The 11,650-nt window shown below is 41.6% G+C and overlaps 1 protein-coding gene across 1 annotated transcript; it reads left to right on the top strand.

Moving 5' to 3' along the window:
• The first annotated feature begins 717 nt into the window (after positions 1-717).
• On the top strand, positions 718-9,763 carry LOC129808574 (uncharacterized). Its single transcript, XM_055858356.1, has 6 exons — positions 718-1,047; positions 1,293-1,506; positions 4,247-4,403; positions 4,446-4,640; positions 8,345-8,403; positions 8,715-9,763. The coding sequence occupies exons 1-6, from the start codon at positions 718-720 to the stop codon at positions 9,701-9,703; spliced, it is 1,944 nt and encodes a 647-aa protein (XP_055714331.1). The 3' UTR covers positions 9,704-9,763.
• Positions 9,764-11,650: the final 1,887 nt, after the last annotated feature.

The raw sequence follows: 11,650 nt of genomic DNA, 5'->3' as shown, positions 1-11,650 counted from the left end.
GAGCGTTAACAATTACTAATATTACTAATATATATATATATATATATATATATATATATATATATACTATATATACAACCTGTGTAATAATAATGACCTTTAGAGATGTTCCACGAGTGGAATAACACACCCCTCGGTGATTACACAAAACCTGAATAATGACCAAAGACTCTTTAGAAGTACTTTACTCTCAAAATGGGAACCCCTCGTCAGTTCCAGAGTGCATCTCAGCCAGTGAACACTGTTGAATTTTGCTCTGTGATCTTATACTCTTTTCGTGGTTTTCTTTTGCTATTTTTTTCTTTTAATTTTATAAGTTATAGTGTGTAGGGATAGTGTATTAATTTGGGTGGTTGGTCTATTACCGTTTTTGAGTTTTCTTGGGTATTTTCTTAGTTTTGGTGGGCCCTCGTGGGAGATTGGGGGTTTTTGTGGTTTTTTTTTCTCTCCCATTTCTTTTTATCACCGTGTGTGTGCATTATCAGTAGAGAGTAGTGTAGCGGGATTTTTTTTTTCTCGATGGGCACTGAGAGTGGTGGAGCAATGGATAGTGTGGCAGATTCCAATAATGCTAATAAACGAGTGAGGCTTTATCCGCCTAATTTCAGGGGGCCTTACACTGTATACATTAGAGCTTTGGAAGGAAAATCTATTAATCGTTTAACGATTTGGAATATGTTAGTTAAAAAATTTAAAACTACGGTGGAGGTGAAAAAAATGTTTACTGATAAAGTTAGAGTAGTTTTTTCGGATATTAAGGAAGCTAATAGTTGTGTCCAGGATAAGGATTTTTCGGCATTTCGCGTATATATTCAGGCCAATATTGTTGAAATTGATGGAGTGGTTATTATGGATTTAGATGAGAATGAGAAAATGCTGGAGAAGGGTGTAGGTAAACTGGAAAAATGTCTTGAAACAGATATTAAGATTCTTGAAGTATTTAGAATGAAGAGAAAAAGTGTCCGTGAATCCGTTGTATCCACACTGATGGAAAGTGGCTCACAAACTCATGTAGAGAGTAAAATTGAATGGGTTCCGGCTAAAGCGGTTCGTGTCACCTTTCAGGGTTCGATTTTGCCGGACTACATTAAAGTTTTTGGTGTCGTAGTCCAAGTCTTGGCCTTTAATCCTAAAGTCATGTTTTGTGAAAAATGCTTGAGATATGGACACACTAAGGCTTTTTGCAATAACAAGCGTAGATGTCTGAAGTGCGGTTTGATCCATGATCTGAGTGCCGTCTGCGATGTTCCTCTATTTTCTTGCCCGAACTGTAAGAAAACTTCCCCTCGAAGAACCATAAGTGCGAAGCTAGACAATTTTTGGTTGATAGCTTGATAAGGAAGGCTCAAGCACGGCATAATTTGTCTTATGCCGGTATCGTGCGAGGGGATAAGGGCGTTAAGAGGCAGCGCGAAGAAGATAACCAGTTTGAAGTACTATCAGGGTTAGATTCAGATGTGGATCTCTGCTCAGATGACGAGTTCCCTGAACTCTCCGATGCAGAAAGTAAACGTCATAGGATAAGGAAGGCGAAATCTGTTTTTGACCGGGCTAGGCTTACTCAAAAACAATATCATAGAAATAAGATCGCAGATAAAGAGTCAGAGGATGAAATTGTGAAAACCCAAGATAAAAGCGATAATAATGAGGATGTGCCTGAGAGAAACAAGGGGAAAAAGAGGGAAGAATCACAAGATAAACAGGAAAATCTGGATAAAATTAATTGGGATTTCTCTTCGTGGCAAAGCGTTGTAAAAATGCTCTTGGTCAAAATTGGTTTGTCTCCGGAATTACTAAATCTCATTGAAAAGTGGGTCTTCCCTTTCATTGAGAAGCATGTCATCCCTAAGGTTGTGCCCATGTTTTTATCTAGCATTTAATATGGATGTTTTTAGGAACATAAAAATCCTTCAGTGGAATTGCAATAGTGTCAGGCCCAAACTTCAGGATCTGATAGTCGTGTGTGATCAGATTAAAGTTGATGTTATCGCTTTACAGGAGACCAAACTTGATCCGCGTTCACAATTTCGAATACAGGGTTATTCCATTGTCCGTGGTGATCGTACTGCAAGGGGCGGGGGTGTGTTAGTAGCAGTTAAGAACGGTATTAGATATAATGTGGTAAGGTTTAACATCTGTAGTGGGGAATGTGTTGCTGTTGACGTTGAGATCGGCAATAGAAAAATCAGACTATTTTCAGTTTATTCCACTAATGGAAATCGATTGGGATTGGGGGATTTAAACAATTTAATTGAAAGATCTAGCGGATGCGAACCCGTGATCTTGGGTGATTTTAATGCCCATAGTACTCAATGGGGAAGCGAGTCTTCCAATAGGTATGGTCAAGTGATAGAGTCTTGGGTGGAAAGCAATGAACTGGTATTACTCAATGACGGGAGATATACAAGATTAGCGTGCCCCCCAAGCAACCCCAGTGCTATAGACTTATCAATAGTATCGCGGAGACTAGCAGTAGATTGTACGTGGGACTTATATCAGAACACTCTGGGGAGTGACCACATTCCCATTATTTTAAGTATTTCTTTAAATGCGGGAGAGGACGGGGATGATTCTGAACACATTGAGGAAGTTCTACATGCAAGTCCTACTAAGGTTGATTGGCGTAAATATCAAGAGATATTGCAAAGAGAGCTTGTTTTTGTACAAAGCATCGAAAATAATGATGAGAAATATGTATCTTTTGTTCAGGGTGTCATAAACGCTGCTGAAAATTCAGCTATAAGGAATAGAAGAGAGGGGGGTGGGCGCGATAAACCATGGTTTGATGAAGTGTGTAGATTATGGGAATGTAGGCGTCAGATTTACCGTCAGCTTGTTAGGAGCGGTACCCGCGAAAGATATCTGGCCTATAAAAGAATTGATGCTGTACTCAAAAGAATGATAAGGCAAAAGAGAATTCAATTTTGGCGCGATAGGTGCTCCGAGTTTAGTAATCATACATCCCTTGGGGAGATGTGGAACTTGGCCAGATCATTTAGGGGTCTTCCTAGACAGAGAACCAATTGTTTTAGAGAGGAATGGGCCGAAAACTTTGCTAACCAGTTGGCTCCTCCGTTTGTTTCTGGTCCAGTCAACCTTGAGATACCCCCAACCCACGGTGTGGGAAATGATCCTTTAACGGGAGAATTTTCTATGGATGAGTTGAAGGAGGGAATTAAGTCTCTTAAGAACAGAAGTCCAGGCTTGGATGGAGTCAGGTCAAGTTATGTGAAGAAACTTCCCGAAATCGGCAAAGTTATACTTTTAGACATTTTTAATCTGATTTGGAAGACAGGTCATATTCCAGAGGACTGGAATAGGGCGAAAATTATTCCCATTCCGAAGCCACAAAAGGATAGAAATATAATGAAGAATTATAGACCGATAAGTCTCTTATCTGTTCTCCGAAAGCTTTTGGAGAAAATGATTCTGGTTAGATTAGTTGTTTGGGTAGAGGAGAATAGAGTGATACCTGAATCCCAATTTGGCTTCTGTAGGGGCAGAGGGACGCAGAACTGCATTGCCGCTCTCTATACCAAGATACAATTAGCATTCAGCAGGAAAAACTCTTTGGGATGCGTATTTCTTGACATCACATCTGCTTATGACAACGTGCTTATAGACGTTTTATGTGAGGGTTTGAGAACTGTGGGTCTTCCGGCGGGTTTCACAGCAGTTCTTTATGGACTGTTAAATTATAGAGAAATATCGCTGGTCCTTGATTCTAAAGTGGTCACGAAGAGAGTTGGTCGTATGGGTTTGCCTCAGGGATCTGCACTGTCTCCTATTTTGTATAATATATATGTTAGGGCAGTGGAGACGGCGATTCCTCCAGACTGCTTTATTCTGCAGTACGCGGATGACATTGTAGTCGGTGTCGAGAGCCTTTATGATAGATATATAGAGGACAAACTGAATATTGTCTGTGATAGCCTAGTTGTGGTGTTTAGAGGTTTGGGCCTGAGAATTTCATCCGAGAAATCGGAAGTACTTATTTTTTCAAGGAGACACAGGGATCCTGTAGTAAATGTTTTTGTTGAAGGCAATTCCATTTCACAGTGTAATTCATTTAGATACCTGGGTGTGTTTTTTGACAGGAAGTGTTTATGGGGGGGACACTGTCGGGATGTCGTGAAAAGATGTGATCTGAGGATTAATTTTCTGAGAGCGATTGCTGGTACGTCTTGGGGTGCCCATCCACATTTAATGTTAATTCTCTTTAAAACCACTATAATGCCGGTTTTAGAGTATGGGTGTTTTGCATTCAGCGGAGCTGCTAGGACACATATATTAAAGCTCAAAAGAGTTCAATGGCGAGCTCTGAGAGTTTGTTTAAGTTTAATGCCTAGTACGCATACTGGTTCAGTCGAAGTCCTCGCTGGTGTTCTGCCCTTAGAATTAAGGTTTGACTACATAATGGAACGGTTTCTTAATCGTGCACTAAGAATTCAGGAGCAGTTGTTAAGGGACGTGCTTAGAATCGAGGACCGTCTCCCCAGTAGTAGGGTGGTTATGGCTATGGCTAGGCTGCATAACTATGGTTTCTCTTCTCAGTCCGAAGTGGGTGCAATATATGAGAAGATACATGATCGGGCATTGTGTACATGGCAGGAAGTCTGGCACTCTGGGGAGTTGGGCAGGTACTGTCACTCTATACTGCCTAGAGTGTCTTTAAATGCGTGGTTCAAGGGTACAGCGCGGTTTACCAGATCTGAGATCACTGTATCATGCAGAATAGCAAGTAACCATACTAGAGTTAACGCTCATTTATATAGAATTAACATCAGTAGTACTCCTTTATGTAATTCGTGTAATACGTACATGGACGTGGATCATATTTTATTCTATTGCCCTCAGATAGCAAGTAGTAGACAAAATTTAATTAGTGCGTGCCATGGTATGAAATGTGTAAGAGACGTGTTGGCAACTGCTTTTGAAAACCACGACAAGAGAATGCCCAGAGCTGTTGCTAAATTCGTTAAAAATTGTAATATTCTTATTTAATGTTTGCCCGAGGCTCTGTACCGTTGAGGTGGTTGAGGGGTTATGTGCCGGGAGGCAGTCTTATGCGCCGCGGAATACCTTATGTTTCTTATAGGTCGTTCGGCTTGGATTTCCGCGTTGGGAGGGTCTCTCGCCTCTCTCAACCTCCACATGTGAAACGCGGGCATTCAATGACCGGGCGGGGTATGTCTCGGCGGGATTCGTCTTCAGGTGCGTGACCTGGTACTGCTTCGACGATTCAAAGTCTCGGAAGAACACATGCATTGTTTTATTTATTTGCTTTTTTATTTATTTATTTATTTATTTATTTATTCATATATTTATTTATTTATTATTTATACCATGCATGTGTTTTTGGTCATAATGTCTAAGTGCACAATGATGGAAATGTCCCGGTCCTAGATAAGCTCTATGAGCTTGGGACCTGGGGGTGGAGGTGGGAAAAAAAAAAAAAAAAAAAGGGAACCCCTCGAGCTTCTTAACTAACCTGCAAAGTGGATAAAATCCTCTATAGACAATCTGGTCGAATTGACCGATTTCCTGCGGCTTCTCGATCTCGGCTGAGTGACCACAACAAGTTATTTATCTCAAATGACACTCCTGCTGCACTCTACTGGACCAAAGTCTGAGACGCCTATACTTTTACTGCTCGAAATCAAAGAGAGAGCAGTTATATAATCGACTTTTTTTTTCAACTTTGCACTGTTCTGGAGCTCAAACGGTAAGAGATATCGACTTCCGGTCTTCAATGACCCCTCCTCAAATGACATTATCTCGTGCCCAACCTCTTTACATTTCCCCCCTCCCGTTTCGTACGTCAAAAATTAGGTTCTTCCAATTTTGCAAAAAATCGGCCCAAGCTTTTTCAATGATTTTTGGATATGTTTTAGAGCTGCTCCTGGCGAACATTTCGCTCAACATATCTATGACCGGAAAGTTCGCTATTTTGAATTATTGAAGGTCAAAGGTCAAATACTTTGGAAGGCTCATTTTTCTTTTTGCTTAAAATTTGATTTTTTTAGAAAAGTATTGCAAATTAGAATCCGGCAGCATCGGTTATCATAGGTAATGAATCGGTTAAGTACCGATTTTTTAATTTTCAAATGCTTTTGTGATTGATTTATGAATCAACTTGATTTCTAGTAGACCAGTGATTCCAAAAGATTATGCAAAAACCGAATTCACGGTGAGCTCTGTCTCGTGAGTTCGGGCATTCCGCAAAGGTGGGACGTTTTGCCATCTCTTTTTTATCCTTTTCTTTCACAGCCGTGTGCAAGAGTCGTCGGCGTCGGCTAGATTCTTGGAAGTCTACTCTGGAGATTTCTCAACAAACTCGATGTTTTTCTTTGAGAACTGTTTAATTCCCTAAATAAAGTATGCTAAATTGACCATTGGCTATGAATTTAAAGTAAATAGAGAATTTATTTTAAAAAAAATATTTTTTTTTTCTCGGAGATACTTCAAACGCGTCGTTTCTCTGGTAGCCACAGTTAAAAACCTATCTGAAGATGCTACAAAATTCACTTTACAAAATTGTTGCTAAGTTGCTCAGTTTCGAAATTACTTGACGGTTAGTCTTCTTCATCATCTTCATTTTACACAAAGGGCAAATAATTTCCGGCGACTGCCATGCTATACTACAAAAGCAGCAGTCTTTATTTGCGAGTCAATAAACATCAATAAGTTCACCAACCATGGCTGCACAACAGAAAGAAATAATCAAGCAATTTTTAATTGCAATTAGATGAAATAAATTCATTGTATTTTTTATTCATTGTCGGCCACGATCAAAAATATTTTGAGCATTTTGTTTCTGTACGCTCTGAACGTATCTATTGGCATATTTCGAAAACTTGCTCTCAGACACATCAGAAATGTTTCGATCTCATCATTTTCAGTTGGAGAATTTTCAACATCACGCTGATTTTTACGTAGAGATTTTCCAACTCATTCTATAACATTGCTGAGGTCATTGTACAGCTGTTCTCTATGACTTTCTTTTTCGGGAACACGTGATCGTGATTTAGCTCGAGAAGTACTAGTGTCTCTAGAAAATTCTTTAGTCAATCCTACACCAGTTGCTCGAGAAGACCCTGGGATCGATCGAGTAGAATTGGCTCCGGAATACCCCGCAATCACTCCAATACTGGTGACTCGAAAAGACCCTGGGATCGATCGAGCACCAATGACTCCAGAAGGTTTTTCAATCGATCCTATATTAGTGGCTCGAGAGGACCTTGCGAACGATCGAGTACCAGTGACTTTAGAGGACCCTTCGAACGATGCAACATCAGTGACTTGAGAAGATCCTGCGATGAATTCAATATCATTTGCTTGAGAACAATCAGCGTTTTCATTCAGGCTTGGAGAGTCATCCGAAAAGATTAATTCCTCAGTATTCGTTTCATCATCGTCAATGATAGGATTATTGGCTGAAAGTGGCGTCTCACTTAGAACTACTGCAGAAGAGCTTCCAGAGTATTGCGGGAAAGCAATATCGGTTAAATCACTACTGGAATCATCGTTGGGTAAGTTTTCACCGAGAACATCACGTTGTCTGGCAAAGTCACATTTTTACATGAATTTTAAGTAATGTTCCATGCTTCAATATAATGTACATCTATGTTCGCATATTTTCCTGGAAAAACGAAATCTTTTCCATGAATTTAGAATTTTCAGTTTTGTACTTCCCCCAACCCGCACTTCCACTGGGCTGTTTTGAGGAACTTTGGCTGTAGTAGAAAGACTTCTTCAGTTTTTTTCAGTTTCATCACCTCAAAAATAAAATTAAATGAGTTTTCTTATATACCAGTTGTTTCAAGCTCCCGTCCTAATTTTCTCCACTTTTGAATGACAAGGTCTATCCTTCTATAAGTTTTGGTGCTTTTGCACCAAATATCTTTTTCCTCTCGCAACAAATTTATTAACAAATCCCTATTTTTCGAGGTCCACTGCACTTTCGTACCAATCATTGTTTACACTTTAGTGAATTGTTTCATTTCATTTCATTTTATTAGGGGGTTTTCGTCATAATTGGCGATTCTCCTGAAAAAAAAATATTTGTGGCCGACGCCGTCTTAGCGTTGGTGACCAGTCTCGGGGTGTGAAAACGACGGAAAACCCCCGTCAGAAACTGTATATTGTTGCGGTTTTGTATGTGCTGCGCGCAAAACTCTTTGATAACTGGTCTAAAATCGCCATCTGGCGCCCAGTACGCAAAGTCGCATCAAGAGAAGGGGAAAAATGGGAAGAGTGAGTGAAGAGTGAAGGGGTGAGGGATAATGACTTGAACCAAGCAGTTGGATTCTGGCTGTTGAATAGGACGGTTGTAAAATTCCAGAGATCACCGGAGCAGTCACCAATTTAATTACAAAGCAGAGTTACCTTCAGATTTGTCCGGTAAGTGGACCGCGGGCGATTCACTATGAATTCGCCCCGGTTATCCGAGGGCGATTCACTATGAATTCGCCCCGGTTATCCGAGGGCGGTTCCGTGAGAATCCGCCCCGGAATCCGCGGGCGATTCCCAGAGAATTCGCCCCGGTAGCCGTGGGCGATTCATAGAATTCGCCCCGGCAGCTGGAAAAAGATTGAGGAATCTTGAGGGCGGTTATCACGAGGGAATCCGCCCCAAGAGGGGCCACATCGCCACGTTTTAAGTTGCCCATGCCACGAGGCCTGTGGCTTATCGTGTTGTCTCTCTCTTTACAGACAAACTGGAAAGGTACCGTTCAGAAACACAAAGAAGAAGAGATCGGAGAGAGAGGGAGAAGAAGCGACAAAGAGTGGCGAGAGAACTGGCAGCAGGGAGCGTTGAAGGTGGGCTGCGGGCCACTTCTGTGGAACGACTGCGGGAGAGGGAGAGAGCATCTACAGAGCGGCGCAAGCAAGTGGAATCTCCAACACGCTCAGTGGTGTTTGCTGCTCCTCGCCCTCACGTATTTTCGTCTCCGAGTAGCGTGAAAGTGCACCGTGCACGGAGGTTGGCAGAGAGGATTCCAGAGTCTCCCTTGTCTCCCGGTGGCAATTTTTCGTCCCCGCTTTTTCCGATTAGTGAGACTGGGGATTTTCTCCTTGTAGGGCCTTCCCCTACACCAAGCTTATTGGACTGTTGGAGCTCGTCTTCGGACGAGGAGGGGGACGAGGGTGAAGACGTCCATCCTGGCCAGGCTGGGGAGGGGCAGGCAGTTTTCGCCGCGGGCTGCCGAATCAATCTCTCGCATCTCAGCCCGTGGAGAAGGGCACTGTACAAACTCCACCACTACCACTGGGCCCAGGGTGCGTGTGAAGGGCGGCCCATCTCGCTCGTCCAAGTGTCTGGGGTTATCTCCAGGGGTGGTACGCACAGAGATAAAGCCACCCAGACGGCGCGTGGAGGTGGTCAGCTCCCTCAGAGACCAACGCCAGTCATCCCCGTCGACGAGCTACCGCGAGATCCGCGAATCCAGGAAAGTGGAGGACAATCGACGCCCTCCGCTCGATTCGGGGGTGCGAGAGAACGGAGAGAGGCACAGGACAGTCAGGCAGAGACTGGGGTGGATTGTAAAGCCTACCAAGGCGTGGAGGAGGCGGCAGCGAAGGAAGAAGGCTGCCACTCTCAGGAGAGAGGAGGCTGCCACTCTCAGGAAGACGAGGGGAGTTCCATCCCCATAGTTTGTTTGCCTGGTTCCAGAGAAGATGGTGAGGTTCACAAGGAGTGACATTTAAAAGGAACATGTGGTTTATAAATAAACAGGGACTAGTCTAAATCCATCAAACAAGTTTTTCTTTTATGAATCATTCGATCAGCTGGTTGGTGCATGCGAAGGGTTAGGAAGTTCTCTTCTTTCCCGAAATCGTAACAATATATTGTTTTTTTTTTACATTTCTCTGTTTCATATTTTTAACATTTTTTTTTAATATTGCTTGTGTTTTGAACAACAACAATATTTTTTTTTAAGATTTACATGTTATCTGATTTTTAAGGTGGATAAAACTAATATGTACATTACAAATGGCTTAACAAGTCACTAATAAGTTTTAGGTTTTGCAACCCCCCTGCTTTCTGAACCCCACACTCGATCCCGTATCTCCCCAACGCACCCATATACCCCCCTTCCATTTTCAATTTCCCCCAGTCAGTCCCTTATTCATAATTTCTCGCAAATTTTGGATACGTTAATAAATTATATTACTTTTTTAATTTTACTTTCTTCGTTTTTAAGGATTTATTTGATATTATTCCCTTCTATACCGTATTTTCCTCTCTCAGTTCTGCATAATTAGGGCATTCTAATATCAAATGTTTGATACTTAAGTCATTATTACAGTATTCACATATGGGCGACTCTTCTCTTTCAAAAATATATGAGTGTGTTAAATAGGAGTGCCCTATGAGAAGGCGGCACAGCCATACTTCTTTCTTCACTGTTTCTGTATGAGGTATCACAAGCTACCACTGTATTTTTAATTTCACCCAGTTTGTCATCCCGTGTCCTTGACCATTGCGCTTCCCATTCTTGTTTTACAATAATTTCAGCTTTTGATAAGAGGTCAAAAGTTAATTCAGCGTCCGTGATGCCGTATGCGAATCTGCAGGTTTTAGTAAAACTTTCTCGACTGAAATTCTCGACTGAAAAAGGGATGCATATTTGGATTTCATGAGATTCTATCGACCTAAAAGGTGTGGCAGCGGAATTACTGACCAATTTGAATTTTTTACTGACTAAACAGATTTTGCCCGTCTTAAGTCCCCTTCAAAAAAAGCAGCTTTTGTTAAATATCCTCAACAGTACGACTACTGTTGGGGAAGCTTTTTCGGGATTGTGCCAGGTACTCATCGATAGTGACATCGATTCCGATCAACCGCCCAATCGAGAGAATACATGCAAGATATGTTTCTCTAAGTATGTGTCCACAGTGTTCCTCCCATGTGGCCATGTCTTGGCATGTGAGGATTGCGCGAATAGAGCAGGGCGATGCCCCTCCCGTAGACCCTTATCCCGACCATTAATTAAAAAAATCTACTCCGGGTAAAGTGCGGAAAATTACTTTAATTTCACGGTGGAAATAAATAGTTTATTTTTATTATATGAGTATACGTGAAAAAATCAAGTGTATATGTAGAAGTAAACCCTTTTTTCAAGATTACAACGGTCGTAATTTGAAAGTCGTGAGTCACTTCCCCTCTCTAGAACGGTACCGCAACAGGGTATTCATGGAGAGAGAGGGAAGGCAGTCTTGGAAGAACTATGGAAAGGTGAGCATCGGGCTCTGTGTTCTGGGGCTTGGGAAGTGAATAATTAGATTTACCAGGGCCCAGGACAACAAATCAGAAGTGGGATAAAGATCCCATGGAGAATAAAAGAGTGCCCGCAGTGTAAAATCCTGAAAAGAGTGTGAAATTATTTGTAAAGTGAGTGGAAAAAGTGCAAATATTATTGATCCCTTTGGTTCTTTCTTCCGATTTCTTTCTCTTACTCTTTCTTATTCTCTCTGTGAAGCCACTTATTTCTTTAGCTGGTAAAGCATGGGCAAATTAAAGTTTAATTTTCTCAGTTTTCATGAGGATCCAGTGAGTTAAGAATAAAGAAGAAAAAAGAGAAAATGGTCATCGTTTGAGTTAAATTGTGAGATCTCCGGCAATGAGAGAATTTACAGAGAGAGCG

This window comes from Phlebotomus papatasi, chromosome 4, assembly GCF_024763615.1.
Source record: "Phlebotomus papatasi isolate M1 chromosome 4, Ppap_2.1, whole genome shotgun sequence".
Taxonomy (NCBI): domain Eukaryota; kingdom Metazoa; phylum Arthropoda; class Insecta; order Diptera; family Psychodidae; genus Phlebotomus; species Phlebotomus papatasi.
The sequence above is the reverse complement of the archived record's forward strand: the minus strand, read 5'-3'. Positions and strand labels throughout refer to the sequence as shown.

Bases quoted from the DNA above. Each gene is read 5' to 3' on its own strand.
- LOC129808574 (XM_055858356.1), top strand. From the start codon at position 718: ATGTTTACTGATAAAGTTAGAGTAGTTTTTTCGGATATTAAGGAAGCT. The intron at 1,048-1,292 runs GTTCGTGTCACC...TTCCCCTCGAAG, and splicing joins AATGGGTTCCGGCTAAAGCG to AACCATAAGTGCGAAGCTAG. The intron at 1,507-4,246 runs GTAAACGTCATA...TGCCGGTTTTAG, and splicing joins TGAACTCTCCGATGCAGAAA to AGTATGGGTGTTTTGCATTC.